Source organism: Conger conger, chromosome 17, assembly GCF_963514075.1.
Source record: "Conger conger chromosome 17, fConCon1.1, whole genome shotgun sequence".
Taxonomy (NCBI): Eukaryota; Metazoa; Chordata; class Actinopteri; order Anguilliformes; family Congridae; genus Conger; species Conger conger.
In genome coordinates, this window is record NC_083776.1 from 4123739 (window position 1) to 4141065 (window position 17327).

General features: G+C 44.0%; 2 protein-coding genes across 2 annotated transcripts in view; both read left to right on the plus strand.

Moving 5' to 3' along the window:
- tubgcp5 (tubulin gamma complex component 5) overlaps positions 1-3087 on the plus strand; it is a 19128-nt gene extending 16041 nt beyond the window's left edge. Inside the window, exons 19-23 of the mRNA XM_061226294.1 lie at positions 1-65; positions 412-537; positions 1106-1194; positions 1546-1646; positions 2609-3087. The exon at positions 1-65 is cut by the window's left edge and continues 87 nt beyond it. Of these exons, the coding sequence (XP_061082278.1) occupies positions 1-65; positions 412-537; positions 1106-1194; positions 1546-1646; positions 2609-2655 (428 nt within the window). The 3' untranslated portion in view covers positions 2656-3087. The remainder of the gene's footprint in view (positions 66-411; positions 538-1105; positions 1195-1545; positions 1647-2608) is intronic.
- Positions 3088-6511: 3424 nt separating this feature from the next.
- Positions 6512-17327, plus strand: part of atp10a (ATPase phospholipid transporting 10A) — a 30271-nt gene continuing 19455 nt past the window's right edge. The window contains exons 1-6 of the mRNA XM_061226861.1: positions 6512-7140; positions 10365-10569; positions 12285-12370; positions 15135-15241; positions 15583-15714; positions 16389-16519. Of these exons, the coding sequence (XP_061082845.1) occupies positions 6716-7140; positions 10365-10569; positions 12285-12370; positions 15135-15241; positions 15583-15714; positions 16389-16519 (1086 nt within the window). The 5' untranslated portion in view covers positions 6512-6715. The remainder of the gene's footprint in view (positions 7141-10364; positions 10570-12284; positions 12371-15134; positions 15242-15582; positions 15715-16388; positions 16520-17327) is intronic.

A 17327-nucleotide genomic window follows, 5' to 3' on the forward strand; every position in this document is an offset into this window, starting at 1 on the left:
TGTTCCTGCTGAGGGTGAAGCTCATGCACTTTGTCAACAGTCTGCACGACTACATCATGACCAGGGTGAGCGCTCTAAACGCTGTGCGTGTGAGAGTGTGTGTGTGTGCGTGTGTGTGCGCGTGTGAGTGTGTGTGCATGTGTGAGTGTGTGCGTGTGAGAGTGTGTGTGTGCGTGTGTGTGCATGAGAGTGTGTGTGTGCGTGTGCGTCTGTATGAATTTGTTTAGTGTGAGCGTGTATGAATAGTGTGCGTTTTTTAAGTGTTGTGTTAATGGTTTTGCAGTTTGCAAATGTGATTGCTGTGATTGGTGGGAGCTCTGGGTTGTGATTGGTGGGCGCTGTGAGCTCTGGGCTGTGATTGGTGTTTTTATGTGCGGTTTGTGGTCATGCCTCCCGCTCCCTCCTGCTCAGATCCTGCACAGTACCGGTTTGGAGTTCCAGCATCAGGTGCAGGAGGCCAAAGACTTAGACCAGCTGATCAGGATACACTACCGATACCTGTCCACCATCCATGACCGCTGTCTGCTACGAGAGAAGGTATGTTACATTACATTATTGGCATTTGGCAGACGTACAATTGATTAGACTAAGCAGGAGACAATCCTCCCCTGGAGCAATGCAGGGTTAAGTGCCTTGCTCAAGGGCCCAACGGCTATGACGGATCTTATTGTGGTTACACCGGGATTAGAACCACCGACCTTGCGTGTCCCAGTCATTTACCTTAACCACTACGCTACAGGCCGCCCCAACAGGGAGGGTCCCAATGCCCGTCCGACCCTCCCCTGTGGAGCCCTGCTATGGCGCGAGATGCGGGATCAAATGTTAAATGTATAGCGCCTTTATCCAAAGCGCTGTGCAATTGATGCTTCTCATTCACCCATTCACACACACCAACGGTGATTGGCTGCCATACAAGGCACCAACCAGCTCGTCAGGAGCATTTAGGGGTTAGGTCTCTTGCTCAGGGACTCTTCGACAGACCCAGGGCGGGATCGAACCTGCAACCCTCCGACCCTCCGCCTCCAGAGCCAACGTCACCCCCAGGATAATCTCCCCCCGTCCTGCGATGGTGTGTGTGATGCCGTATCATGTTGCGTCTCTGCAGGTGAGCATTGTGAAGGAGGCCATTATGAAGGTGCTGAACCTGGTGCTTCTCTTCTCCGATCGCTGGCAGGCCGGCACCGGGGCCTGGAAGTGAGTCCATTTTCAACCAATGTAAAAATTTACATTTCAGTTTTTTAGCTGACGCTTTTATCCTAAACGACTTGCAGTTGATTAGACCAAACAGGGACAAAGCAAATCCCCCTTGGAGCAATGTGGGGTTAAGGGGGGGGCCTTGCTCGAGGGCCCAACAGCTGCATGGATCTTATCGTGCCTTCACCACCAACCTTCCAGTTCCCAGTCATGCCACTAGGCTGCAGGCTGGCCCAGCAGTATATTCAGGGGGTTCTGCTAATATGTGTAGCCGTTGTCCGTTTGGTATCCAACATGTCTTTGATCACGATGGCTGGTAATTGTTCCCTCTCTTACCATCCTTCTTTCTAGGGTGGAGTCCATTGACAAGATGGAGTCTGACTTCAAGAATTGCCACATGTTCCTGGTGACCATTCTGAATAAGGCCGTCTGCAGAGGGTCCTTTCCTCAGTGTGAGCTGAGCCCCCGCACGCCTTTCACCGCGTGGCAGTCTAACCTCGAGCCATTTTCACCTGGTCTTTCTATCCGTGAAATACACAACATGCATTTCAGTTTTCAGCTCAGTTGAGTGTTTATGTATGAAACAGCGCCCTCTGCTGACTAATTTAAAAGTGTGGAAATTGCTCTGGAATAAGGCATCTGTTTTGTTTTTTTACAATCACTTTGCACTATTTTCCTGAACCTGGAGGTGGAACTGTGGACACAAACGTCAAAACGGACAATCAAAATGCATATTATTCGAAGTATTGGCATCTCAAAATGCAAAATGCAAAGTAACTGTAAATACTTTTATGGAAACCGATTACTGTAACATTCCATGTTTATATCACCAATGTTTTAGGATAATGAAATCTCTTGACACCAATTACTTTGAGCCAATTTTACTACATTATTTTTGGATGAAATATTTAATTTCTCTCGGTTCAGTGAGCACCTTGTTTTTCTCCGAAGCTCTTCAGTCTTTGGGGACCCTAGTGATCTGCTTTTGTTTTTCTCAAAGACAAACTTTTTGAAAAACCATCTTCAGACAACAAGCTTGCTGATTAAAATTAAATTAAAGCTAATGTGGCAATAGATGCTATTTTTGTAAAACTGATTTACTTTTAAATTAAATCAAGGCATTACTTATTCTCCGTAAAGTCTTGCCTTTCTTGTGCTGTAAAAAAACACATGCTGTTATCTGTTCCATGCAGAAATTCAGGCGCTCTTGACTAATGCATGTGTACAGGCATTACACTATTACACTGTAAACGATGACCGTTTGCTTCCGTTGTACTCCCCTGCAAATACTTTGTAGATCTCGACTGGCTCATGCACAGTGATAAATAAATGTTTTAAATATTTGTCGTGAAGCACACCACCCGCGGTGACATACAGGTAGTTAACGGACCACTCTGTCACCTCTCTTTCCCAGTGGAGTCCCTGGTCCTCTCGTTAATGGCTGGATTCGAGCAGTGCTGAAGATCAGCTGGAGAGGGAGCGGGAGCGGGAGCGAGAGAGACCCCTGTCATGTGATCTGCTGGGAGACAGACCCCATGTGATCTTCACTTCGACAGGGCAGATTTCTTTTCCCCCCCCTGTGTTGATGTTTGACAGCCTTTGTTCAAGGTTGGGTTTTTCTTCTTTTCCTTCCCCCCCCCCCCCCCCCATTCCTGATGTACATTTTTCCATTAAATTGCACAATATGTCAAAATGGACCGACTTGGCTGAGAGAAACAACAGTCTCGTTGAAACTAATCGAAGGAACGCGAGCATCGTGAAAACACGACACATCATAACGGAAATGCCTCTTCCCCGATCGTGGGTGCTTTCACTGACCCATGGGAACAGGGTCGAAGGGACCTGTACATATTTCATACGTTTGCCCTCGACTGTTTTTGTGTGCTTCTATAGCAAGACCATAAAATAAATAAAATAAATAAATTAAATTCTCTCTATTATTTTGTCTCTGTTACCATGCATTGCCTCTGGGAAATCAGCCGTGATATGCCACACAGCGAGCTGTTTGTACACTGCATGGGACAGCGTGGGACATAAAAGCTATCTTGAGCTATGTAAAAAAAAAAAAAAAAAAAATTAAGAACCTTCTGAGCTTAAGTACCTGAAATACACAGTGACTATTTCAGCAGTGTTGGTATTTTTCTGAAAGGAAACATTAACAATTGAAGGATCTCTCTTTTTTTTTTTTTTTTTAAGGAATTATTAAACACAAAGGTGTCCTGGAGATCTAATCATAGCCTCTATGCTGAATCATTCTTATTTTACTAAACCTTCGTAAAAGTCACTTTCAACTCTGAAAGACGGCAATTTAATTCATGAATAATATAATCGCCAGCAGGGATTACATGGGCTAAGCACTAATCACCACATTGCACTGCATTTAAGCATTTGGCACTCTATTATCGAGAATGACTTTCACAAGATCGCATTTGCGCATTAACACCCGCAGCACTCTGCTACACATACTATTGCAACAGGGCATCTGCACATCTGTGGTGCTTGGAACCCTGACAATAAAACCCTGCACAAAAGGATTGGACTACTAGGATAGGTACTACTACTCCGAGCCCGAAAGACTCAACGCCCTAAATATCAGAATTTGTCATTGCATGTTATTTGGCTGACACTTTTATCCAAAACCACTTACAGTTGATTAGACCGAGCAGGAGACAATCCCCCCTGGCGCAATGCGGCGTTAAGGGCCTTGCTCAAGGGCTCAACAGCTGTGCGGATCTTAAACGGCGCTATCGAACAATCAACCTTACAGGTCTCAGTCATGTACCATAAGCCCCTGTATGACAATGAATTGTTTTTCTGTAGTGAATCCAGAAATGGTTCAGGTTATCAGGTTGTGCCTTATTTTTTATGTATCAAAGTCTCCTGTCAATTCAATTCAATGTCCGACCATTGGTGATACATAAGATACATCAGAGCATAAACTGCAGCATGGATTTGCAGGATTACAGCAAGCATACAGATTGCTGGGAAAGATTTTGAACTCCAAATGTATAGCATTATAAGGAAGCCTTGTTCTGTCTTAGGCACCTGTATAACATTCAATAATTCAATGAAAGGTCCTAAATAAAGATACTATACATTTTACATGACATTTTAGTAATTTGGCAGAATAGTTCAAAACTGAATCAAATCAATATTTTTTGTGACCACCCTTCGGCCTTAAAAAACTGCATCACTTCTCTGAGATATAAAACTGCAGGACAGCGTTGGCTAAGACAATCAGCAGGGAGGCTGTTCCAAGCATTTTGGAGAACTTGCCACAGTTCTGCAGACTTTGGGTGGCTCCTTGCTTCTGATCTCAGACAGCCTTGATCAACTTTTTATGTAAAAAGTAGTAGATTGCTTCCAGTAATATGTCACTTTATAAAATTAAATACAAAAATGTCTCTGTAAAATCTATTGGAAGATCAATATTTTGGAATCTCAAATGTGTTCTTTTATACAAACAGACACAAAAAAAGAAACATATATAATAAAGTCTAAGGTCCCTAAGACTTTTGCCCAGTACTGTCCGTGGGATTTTTTTTAACAGGGAAGGAAGTCTTCTGTTGGTATGCATATCTCTGTGTTTAGTGACTCATCAGCACCGATTCTGAACATGATATTATAATGACAATTATAAATGAGTGACAGTACACAATCAAGAAAAAACCTATTAATGTGACTGGCAAAACACAAGGCCAATAACGTGTACACTTGGAATATAGAATGTCCGCACTACACAACAAAAGGAGAAGAAGAAGAAGAAATGATTGTATCTACCTGAAAGTCACGATTGGTGCTGGTGAACTGCGTCCAGAGAGCCAATAACGTCCACTGTCGTCTCCTGCTTAATCCCCTGCGAAATACAAAAATAAACAGAGGGCTGTCATACTACAAACCTACATTTACGGTGCCTCCATCCACGTGTGGCACCTCGCTGTTCTCCTTTTCTCAAATGGTGGCATATTCTGTTGCCTCCATTTCAATCACTTCTCGAGCACTTCTCTGCTGTTGAGAGACTCCGGTTTTTGAAGCTTGCTTTTCAAAGATCCTTTCGGCCGGCCCGATTTAATTTTTAACCTTTAATGATAATGACGCGGGAGCAGAGCCTGATGGGGGATTCAGGCCTGGGGGGGGGGGGGGGGGGGGGCGGGTTCTGGGACTGCAGACCAGCTCAGGATAGCCTCCTTCGTGCCAACAGCAGCATCCTTCACACGACACGGACAGAGACCCCATTACTGTCCAGTTGGTGGTGTCTGGTGTCTCACTCTGACGAGGTCCCGCAATGCAGGAGAGTATGAGGGCAATGATGACAACAAACGGTAGAAATACAGCAACATGAACATGTGAGGGGCTGTCAGAAGGTTATATATAGGCCAAACATCTGTACCGTACTGTTGGGATACTTCAGGGTGAGTCATGCATACACTTTGTAACTCCCAAAATAAGAATTCTCAAGAAGAAGAACAACAAAAACGTATAAAATATTTTTTCCATGAATGGTTTAGTCACATGGTTTAGATTACATTTTCTGTCAAAGTGCATGCAATAACTTATCATGTCATTTCAGAGTTTATTATATCAGTATGATTTATAGATATGATTATGCTATATCTATAAACTTTGTTGCTTCCATGCACATTTTAAACTGAACATTTATTTATTTATTTATTATAGAAAACTGTAAGTATTACATTTTTTACGACACACATCTAAATGGTTGTTTGCCCTTATCCTGGAAGTATTTGTTCCTAGAATTTGTACCAGTCTTTAAAGGTAAAATACTGCAACTGACTTCTGTAATCAGCATTACAGAAATAAATTTATTTGACTCTGTATTCGTGTGTAATCGAAGGGCTGTAGCCTAGATTGACCGTCAAGCTGTATCAGAACTAAAACTAAAATACAGTTTCAAGTCTCAGTTTTCACTTTCAAAACATTTTCCGCTGGGTTGGGTAAGAATGCCCTGTCGTTGGCATGCCAAAGTCTAATACAGGTACTCTGGTCAGGATCTTCGTAACTTACTCCCAAAAATCCTTATTCGTTGTTTTCTAAAAGTCAGTATGACCTGGATCCGGTTTATCTTTAACAGTTTTAGCTACATCAAAAGCCCCCCCCCCCCGAAAAAACTGCACGGTGTGTACTGGGCTGTGTGCGCAAAGAGCTACTTGGAGGGCCACGGATAACGCGTGGCAGTAAGGCTACGAAAGAAAGAGACTTTATGTTGAGGGCGGGGCCTACGGGTCAGATTTCGTCAGAAATGACGAGGATGTGTTTCAAGGCATCTCCAGCTGCATATGAAAAAAAACGGGATGCACTAAAACCTTCCAATGCTAATGAGAGAAAACTGCGGAAAATCGAGGAGAGGGGTAAAAAAAAATGAGTGGTTAGTTTAAGAAAACGAGTATTTTCGTCGCAGCCGACAACAAGCAGCATGATAACGTATCGTTCTTTTTACCCTTTTGTGAAACGCGGAAAGACGGAAAAAGGAAAGTTTGGGGGAGTTTGCGTTCACTAAAGTATGGCGCGAGAGTTCAGACAGCCCGGAGCGGTCGATCCTAAAGTAAAGAAGAGGAGTAAAAAGAAAACCAGGAAAGAAAATAAAACCCGAACTGTGTGTTCAAATTTATTATATGACCATTCCAAAGGACACGACAACCCAAACAGACAATACGCAAACAATAAGATTAAAACGACGAAGTATACCCTGCTATCCTTTTTGCCAAAGAATCTTTTCGAGCAGTTCCATCGATTTGCCAACGTGTATTTTGTTTTCATCGCTTTATTGAATTTCGTCCCTGTTGTTAATGCTTTTCAACCCGAGCTAGCGCTGGCTCCAGTTGTTTTTATATTGTCAGTTACGGCTATAAAGGACCTATGGGAAGATTATAGAAGACACCGTTCGGATAAAGAAATAAATCACATGGACTGTCTCGTCTTCTGCAGGTAGGCTAAGGTTCCAGGTGCTTATTAGGCTATGTGTTACAATAGGATGCAACGTTATGGATGGGGATTTGCTTTTGTCCATTTACCGGTATCGTGCCGACTAGATTAGTTTCATTTCTTTGCAATTCTCGCTTGTTCTGTTACTTGGCGATTCCGAGAACTTGTTGCTGTTGCTGCTAACGTTAGTCTATCTTGAATAATGCGCTGTATAGCCTAATTTCTTTCATTTTCACGTAAATTGTAAAATGTTATCAGCTAACTTAGTTGCAAGAGCACTTGCGCGGTTCGTCAGTCCTATTTCCATCAATATTTCAAAGGTAAAACAAAGTTATGTTCCGCATAACATATTTTCAATGGCCGCTTCACTGAAGGCTTCCCAGAGATCTAATTTCTGACACAGATCCACATTTCGGCTACTTCGGGAAAAGTAAGTAACGCTAATCATGAACACACACCCCTTTGGACTGGCTTTGTTGGTGTCCCGTTTCAGCTACACGCTATTCACACTTTGTGTTGTTATTGTTATGTCAGTTGGCTACACACATCAAGGATATATATATCTATATTTTTTGAGGGGTGGGGGTGTTCTACAGTGTCGCGTCCTGTAGTCCACTGGCTAGGTGCTACGGCGATCTACCCAAAAGTTGAGATTGGACACTGAACGCATCGCCCTAAAGAGCCTGCTATTTCTCGGTTGCATCTGTCTGAATATCACAAGTACATGACTGGTGAACTGGTTTAGAGCAGACTCATATAATTAAAACACTGTTCATAAGCACTCCTTCTAATTATACTATTCGTGGTTTAATAATGCGTTTCCTTAATTTGGCAGCATTGGTAAATAAAGTGCATGTAATCCAATTCAAAATGAACTCCGTCCCAGGTGTTCAACCGGAACGTGTTCCAGAACTGGATTAATGTTTTGGGGAAATTGCACAAAAATATGCCCTGTGTAGGTTTTCTTTCGATGTCTCATTGTTTGTTCCTGACACATTGTTTGCATGTTCTTTGTGTGTCAATATGTATTCGATTATGATCTGTTCGTTTTCACTATGTTGGTTTTTTTAGTGTCTAGTTTATTGCGTCTTTTGTACATAATCTGCTGGTTTCTTGAAGGCAACTGTGTTCATTGTTTTGAGCCACAAACTTTAGTTGACCAGAATGCTGGCTCACTATCCCCTCCCCTCCGTTTAAGCCGTTCAAATGCTAGTCTCCTTCCCCTGGGATGGATATATATATATATATATATATATATATATATATATATATATATATATATATATATATGCAATGAGTCTGACCACTTCAATATGTATCGGTGCAGTATTACAAATTACTCCCTAGCTTTCGCTATGCATCTCTTAATATTGCATATTTTATCTGACAATGTGAAATCCACATATTCATGTTCGCAACACTTGTACGTGACCATCATACCATATTACCCAAGTGAGCTTCAGTAATGATGCTTGGCCTCGTCTGCTTGGTGTACAGGCATGATGGTGTCAGAACGGTACAGGATTTCTGACTAGCTGTGTCGCTGCTGGTTTTCCCAAGCACAAAGCAAGATCTTTAAATGCCTCTTCTAGCTCCGTCAGAGCTCTAAAAGTGGGTTATCTGTTGTTCTCACTTTCTTGCAAGGGGAAGAACATGTATTCTCCCTGAAGGCTAGCTATGCTAAAAAAAACCGGAAATCTCATTGCTTTGTGACTAAGGACAGTACTTTACACAAGGAAGTGTTTTCCTCACAGAAGGAAGTGTCTTCTAGTTCGCTAAAGTGTTCTGTTTTTTTAAATGATATTGCGGTGCATTATAGTCATAATGCAGCTGATCCATTTTATGTAAGCGATACAAAACTTGGGGCGGCACGGATGGTGCAGTGGGTAGCACTGCCACCACACAGCAAGGAGGTCCTGGGTTCGAATCCCGGTCGGCCGGGGCCTCTCTGTGTGGAGTTTGCATGTTCTCCCCGCGTCTGCGTGGGTTTCCTCCGGGTACTCCGGTTTTCTCCCACAGTCCAAAGACATGCTGGTTAGGCTGATTGGAGAGTCTAAATTGCCCGTGGGTATGAGTGTGTGAGTGAATGGTGTGTGTGCCCTGTGATGGACTGGTGACCTGTCCAGGGTGTATTCCTGCCTTTCACCCAATGTATGCTGGCATAGGCTCCAGCCCCCCTGCGACCCTGTTCAGGATAAGCGGGTTAAGATAATGGATGGATGGATACAAAACTCAAACTGATGCGTTTTGGCACAAGAGGGTTGGCACCTGTCTGCTCTCCTTGTGCCCAACAGCAAGTCCTTTCCATGCCAACTTCTATGATGAAACACAGATTCTCATTCCATATCACAAATAAAATTCCAGAGAAGCACATTTCCAAATATTATATTATTAAAAGCTGCATTCCTGGGTTATTTTTCCTTTGGGGAGGTTGGCAGTTGATTTGAAGTTCTGCTTCATATGTATTGTCGAAAGCAGTGGTTCCCAAATCTCTCCTCAAGTACCCCCATCCACCTAAAGCACGCCTGATGCAACTAATCGCATGAACCTCTGGTCTTTGAATCTATTGAATTAGATTCACCTCGCACCTCTTACCCCCTTTAATCTTCAGTGTGTAGGCTATATATGGTCATGGTGAGGAAGAGAAGGAGGAAGGAAGAGCATTGTAGTGGGATATTCCACCTCACCTGCCTGGTCTCTAACTCTACCTGCCATGTAGAGAAGGAGTCTGCAGTTAGATTCAGAAATATAGCTAATCAGCTCTTTCGCCCCCCAACTCACTACATTGGGGTGTCAGCACTGGGATTGAACTGGTCCTGAATATCAGAATTGGTTAAGCAACTGACATACATGCATATATATATACATGTACATGGGTACAGTTTCTACCTCTAGCCCTTTAAGGTGTAAGATCACAAATATGTGATTAGAGCGTTCTTAACTGAACATTCTAATCCTGATGTGTAACAGTCACGACTAGAATTCTGATTTAGAATTTTGGGAAAAAAAGGAAAGGGAGAAGAAAAGAAGAAATACTGTAGTAGCTAAGGCACTAGTGGCTCGTAATGGCAGAGTGCCTGTTCTTCCGAAGGGTGCTTATCCTTCTGTGAGGGATGGGCACGGGCACGGGCACGTCACCTGATACAGCCTGCCAGGCCAGCCCCCGGTGACCCCGGCGTTCCTCAGGCGAGCACTCAGGAGTGCGCGCGGCCCTCTGCCCCTTGCAGGAGAGAGCGACGGTACGTGGAGAGGTACTGGAAAGAGGTGCACGTGGGCGACTTCATCCGGCTGCGGTGCAACGAGATCCTCCCCGCCGACGTCCTGCTGCTGAGCTCCAGCGACCCCGACCACCTGTGCCACATCGAGACGGCCACGCTGGACGGCGAGACCAACCTGAAGCAGAGGCAGGTGGTGCGCAGCTTCATCGACCAGGTGAGGCAGCCTGTAGCGTAGTGGCTGAGGTACTGTTTTGATCCCCGGTGTGGCCACAATAAGATCCGCACAGCCGTTTGGGCCCTCGAGCAAGGCCCTTGACCCTGCATTGCTCCAGGGGAGGATTGCCTCCTGCTTAGTCTAAATCAACTGTAAGTCAATTGCGGGTCCCAGTCATGTACCTTAACCTGTGGCGTAGTGGTTAAGGTGCATGACTGGGACCCGCAAGGTCGCTGGTTCGATACCCGGTGTGGCCACGATAAGATCCGCACAGCCGTTGGGCCCTTGAGCAAGGCCCTTAACCCTGCACTGCTCCAGGGGAGGATTGTCTCCTACTTAGTCTAAATCAGCTGTCAAATGCCATTTAATGTAAAATGTAAAGGCGAGGGTCGGGGTGTTGACAATGCTGCTGTTGTGCGTGAGCCTCCGTTTACAAGCATTTTTGTTTCCTGCAGCGAGACGTCAATAATTAATATCTCCCACCTACATCTCTGCCCTACCTTTTCATGTTGTAATGCTGTGTTCAAATTGAGCTGCTACTTATCTTTGACAATATATGTAGCATTTAAAAAAAAAGAAAAAAGCCTTTTGTATATTGTATATAGGACAAAGATTATTTTTATCCACCAGAATTTGCATGTGGTTTAACGTGCTTATTCTCAGATTTTCAGGGTATTGGGTATTTTTATACAGTATGGTTTGGTTCAGGGTATTGGGTATTTTTATACAGTATGTTTTGGTTCACCATGTAGAAATCATAGAACCTTTTGTGCAAAGGCCTTTTCAGGATACCTAACTGGGACCGGGACGGGACGGGACGTATTAATGTCGCAAATACTTAGCGTGTGATGACTGCTTGAAGGCTGTGACCTATAGACATCAGGTGTTGAGTGTCTTCCCTGGTGATGCTCCACCAGGCCTGTACTGCAGCCATCTTCAGCTCCTGCCTGATTCAAGGGCTAATCGCCTCTATGTTTTCTCTTCAGCGTAGCCATGCATGTTCAGCTGGATTCAGTTCAGGTAAATTACTTGGGACAGTGAAGAATGTTTCAGTTTTTGGCTTTGCGATTACTGAGCTCACCAGTGCTCTTTCTTCTTAATGATCCAAGCAGTTGATTTTGGTAAGCGTAAGTTTTGGCCTAGGTCTCTGACAGTTCTTTTTTTCCTTTTCTTTTTTTTTCTCCTCCTTCATATTTCTCAGCCTCATAATGGCTTCCTTGACTTTCATTGGCACAACTCTAGTCCTCATGCTGACGAATTCCAGCAACAGACTCAAAAGGAATCAATCAACCAAAAGCCTATAATCAAGACTAGATACTGAAAGCTCTCTTTTTAATAGGAAGCAACTGAACACACCTGACTCATCTTCAACGTCAGTCTTTTCCCCTGTTTCATGAAACTGCGTTTCTTATTCTGGGCTAATGTCTGTGAATTTGTCCCGGTAATGAGTCCTTACTCCTGTGAAGCCATTATGGGGCCCTGAAATTGGGGGACTTTGTGTAAAGAGGTGCTGTCATTTCTACATGGTGAAACTGAAATGTAAAAAATTGTCGTGAAAAAAAAAAAAGTCTTTGTCCCAAACATTATGGGCCTCACTGTATGTGAACATGCACACTTACACAACGTGAAGTGTTCTCGCACAAAGCCTAAAATGTCTTAAACGTGTGTGCTCCTCTTGTTATTATTCTGATCAAACGAAATTTGTATTTTTTTAGGATGGCGACTTTGATCCGACTCGATACAGCAGCGTCATTGAGTGTGAGAAGCCGAACAATGACTTGAACAGGTTTCGAGGTTACATGTAAGTATGATTTGTTATCTGCAAATGATCAACCTACTGTGACTTTAGAAGATGTGCTATCATGCCATCATTTATTATTTAAAGTTTCAGTCATACGCAATGCCTTCAATGAAGTTAAAACTATTGGAAGGACATCACATTTCAACTGCTGTATTTTATTATACATATTTAGAATCATATTTGCATGAGTCATTTTTATTTTTGATGACCTCTAAGGAACTAACTAAGGATTCCGGGTCTCTTTATGGCTACTCTGCACATTCTGATTCGTCAGTGTAGCAAGGAAGTCTAGACCGGATTTGCGATTTTAATTAGACCGAGCTGGAACCTAATTGGTCAGTTTAGTTCAGTTAGGACTGTAAACTGATTGGTCACTGTAATCTGGCTGGTCTGATAGCGAAATCTGAAGATTTTCTCATCAAAACATCAATACTGATGACACATGGTAATTAGACACATTCTAATATTGTTTAACATTATAAAAGTGTAATATAATCACATGCTATATCATTGTGATCAAGAAACTAGATTTATGTTAACCTATTTTCCAGTCAAGTAAGCACTTTTTTTGCAATGTAACACATGGATAATTATAAATAATCTTCTATAAATTATAAATAAAATTTTCATTTAGGTACAGTAATGTACCATCCTGTTTCCCCCCCAATGTTCAACCAACCTCAGTCATTTACCAGATCTTCTTTCTGAGCAAGGCAATGTACAGGAGTGTCTTCGTGATTGCCTGGAAAGCAGATTTTGTGTTTAAACGTGTGCACCTTTTTTTTTTTTTTTTTTTTTTTTTTTTGCTGTACAGATATAATGGGCCCATTCTAGCGTGTCCCGGCCCGTGTTTGAAAGGGGCGGGCGGTCGGCTGACATGACCGTGATATTTATACAGCGAGTCCGGGGATGGCTCACATTCGTCCCCTCACACTAGCGCACTGTCGCTAGGTTACAGAGCAGTGTTATGTGTGGCTGAATGCGGAGGGCTCCAGGATGTGTTGTGTTTTACTATGGGGAGGGTGGGACCCGGAGCCCGAGTCAGCGCAAAGAAATGCATTATATTTAAAATAACACGGTCACAAATGTCGAAAATTGAAATGGCTGCTGCATTTGTTTGTAGCTTTGTGTGAGCGGGGAAGGAGCGGCGTGCTGTGGAAATTGCCGGAATGTGTGTATCAGTGCTAATGGGCGAAACGGCTCTGTTCTACTTCAGAGCACACGGCTTCCTGGCAAAACACGCCAACTGTCCGATCCCACACCTGAAGTCAGCGAAGGCCTTTACGCTCTATTTAACTAATGCCCCTGCGATCCACCTTTTAGCGATGCATTCTGGGGTTCTGCGGCGTTTCTGCCGTGAACCTGCAAACCTGAGAGGTTTTTTTTTTTTTTGTATTTTTTTTTTTCTGTGGTGCTACTTGGGTTTGTCAGAGATGGAATCAAAGCTTTTCGTGGATATGTCACGCTGGGTGCTAGTTTGAAGCTCATCCAAAAGTCCCTTGTTGCCTTTTGTTTACGTGACTTCACAAAAACAATGCCGTGCGAATTCAGTAGATGTGACCCGTCGCATGCTATGCTAGCACCCGCTGCTGCTGCTGCTACACGAGACATGGAAAGTAACAGTGGCTGTGGAGGATCACTTCCATTCGCTTTCTGAAATGGAGGCTGTAATGCAGGGATGGGAAAAGTTCTGTCACGATTAGACATGGGGGAAAAACAAGTTAATTAAGAGCCAGTGGACAGCAATGCGGAAATGCGGCGCAGGACTGCCAGCCCTTCTGAACGCTGTAAGACGTGGCTAATTCGGTCGCTCGTTCCCAGCCAGCCACTGTGTGAAGAAGACACTTTATTCTGGCAGGGGTGTAATTAAATTTGAAATGCATATTTCTACATTGGAGAAAAATACATGAACTTGCATGGCCCAGTGTCCTGTGCATCGGTGCCTTTCCCAGGAGGATTCTTTTACAGTAGCTGCTTGTGTGCAGTAAAACTGGGGGTGACATTAGTTGCTTCTGTGCAGTAAAACTAGGGGCGACATTAGCTGCTTGTATGCAGTAAAACTAAGGTTTGAGTGCATCATGTGAAGCTTTAATTGATTAATAAGTCCAGCTTTTGTCGTGTCTGCCGCTCCCCATTCAGTGTTTTCTTACTCATACTTCAGACTCATTCCAACAGTTATTTTTTTCCACTTTTTCCCTGTCCTTGCTCCTGACCCTGGGAAATCGATCAAAGTCCCCCATCTTTAAGGACTTTCCAACACCATAAATGTCCCTTCTAGGACATCAGTGCATCCTTTTCCGGAATATTTTTTTACATTTTTCTTTTTCTTTTTATAAAGCGTGATTTATAAATGATCGACCTGTGGAACCACCTCTCCCCGCCGGCTTTGAACTGACGTTTGAAGAAGCGAGGGCATTCCATTCACCCAATTCACGTTTCCTCAATTTCCCCGTCTTTTTCTTCTTTTCCTGGCCCCTCCTAGCCTTTCCTAGCATGGTGCATGCCTACAGTACATGAGTTCAAGGTCATCGTAAGTGTCAGCGTAAATTGGTTGGCAGCTGGGAGTTAATCTGAATTCAGTCGTCTGAGCAAGCTATGGATTGGAAGGCGTACTTCAGCAATTCAGATCAAAATCTAATTCATTTTACAATTCAGTAATTTGTGCACTTGGAGAAATATAAATATTTTGCCAGTTGTGCTCAAGGTCAATGCAAGGTGAAGGATTATTATGGGATATAAACGCTGACTTTTTGACCGTTGGCAGTGTCCATGGGAACGGCAGAAGGGAGGGTCTATACAAAGATAATCTGCTGCTGAGAGGCTGTACTGTCCGAAACACAGAGGAGGCGGTGGGCATCGTCATCTATGCAGGTAAATGTACATCAGGATGTTATGCAGTGAACACACACACACACACACACACACACATACACACACACACACACACACACACACGCATACACACACGCATACACACACAGACACACACACACACACACACACACTCTCTCTCCCCCTGAGCCGGTCTGTGGGTGTGTTTAGGTCACGAGACGAAGGCCATGCTGAATAACAACACACACACACGCACACATACACATGCTCACACACGCACACACACACACTCACACACACACGCACACGCACACGCACACGCACACACACACACTCTCTCTCTCCCCCTGAGCCGGTCTGTGGTGTGTTGGTGCGTTTAGGTCACGAGACGAAGGCCATGCTGAATAACAACGGGCCGCGGTACAAGCGCAGTAAGCTGGAGCGCCAGATGAATGTGGACGTGTTCTGGTGTGTCATCATCCTGCTGATCATGTGCCTGTTCTCTGCCATCGGTACGCCCCCCCCCCCGTCTCTTACCGCCATGACACACCGCCATGTCGTTACAACTGCTATGTGGATTCTAATAACAATAACAATTCCTTGCATTTCTTCTCATTATTCATCACATTTCATTTAGCAGACGTACAAAATGTACAAAACGGTGCATTTCAAGGTCATACGACAAATAACCGAACACGTCAGATAAGGTACAATTCATTTACGATTGGTTGTAAGACCATGAACATAAGTCCAGTACACAAGGTAGATACTTTCGGCCAAGTCTGTAACTACCATACCAAGACTACAACTACAAATTGAGGAACCACAGGACCGAGACAAATATAAATTCAGAAGTCCTCGATGACGGTATAAGACGTAAGGTAGAATGTTTGTAAATCGCGTCTCTCTCCCCAGACAGCGTCTCAAAACGCCATTTCAGCGTTTTGACACTCTCCTCAACCACCCCCAATGGGTGATGCAGGTGGGGGTGGTGTCCTTGACCCCATCAGAGATATTGCACCTGCAGCTGGACACATACTTCAGATATTATTCATATTGTTTAAAAAATATAAAATAAATAAAAATCATCCTTTCAGATAAAAAGAAATAAAATGTAAAAAAATGTGGGGTGGGACCTCGGGCCTCCTGCGGTCTGTGAAGGCTGATTTTTGGGTTGGTTCCTCAGGTCACGGGCTGTGGATGTTCCAGTACGGAGATCAGCGGCCCGTCTTTGATGTGCTCAGCCCTGAAGGAAATGAGATGTCCCCTGCACTGTCCGCCATTTACCTCTTCCTCACCATGATCATCGTGTTCCAGGTACACCCTGATACGCACCGGCCAGTCACCAGCTCCCTCCATTTTACATTTCTGCACAGCTACACCCCTCATATGCACTACACAGTTACCAGTACCCTCCATTTTAGATTTCTGACAGCTCTATGAACTATGCTGGTTCACTCCTGTACTTGAGCATGCAGCATGTAGCCTAGTGGCTAACGTGCTTGACTGGGACCCAGAAGGTTGGTGGTTCAAGCCCCCCGGTGTAGCCATGATAAGATCTGTGCAGGTGTGACCCGTTGCGCAAGGCCCTTAAACCCTTTGCTTCAGGGGGGATATCCCCCCTGCTTAGTCAAATCAACTGTAAGTCGCTTTGGATAAAAGCGTCAGCTAAATAACTGTAATGTATTGTACCCGAGTCGCATGGCATATGGGGTGTTTTCAGAGTCATGGGTGTATCCCACAGCTGTCTTCTTTCTGTAAAGCAGGGGTGCACAACTCCGGTCTGCTGGCTTTTGTTCCAACCAGTTACTTACATTTTAGATTTCTGACAGCTCTAGAAACTACACACTGGCTCACTCCTGCACTTGAGCACGGTAAAAATGTTTAGGATGCACTGCAGCCTGCAGCGATAACTGGAGCTTCTACAAATGTGAGATCGGGATGCGATTGAGCTAATTAAATGATTGAAAGCAGAAGTTGGCTCAAAACCCTGAAATGGATCGGCCCTGGCTGTGCACCCCTGACCGATGGACAGTCTCCACTTTGACTTGTATTTAGTCAAGCGCTAACTGACCTCCCATTGGTCTATTACCCTCACTGGGGAAGCCACTCCTGGTTCAGTTGG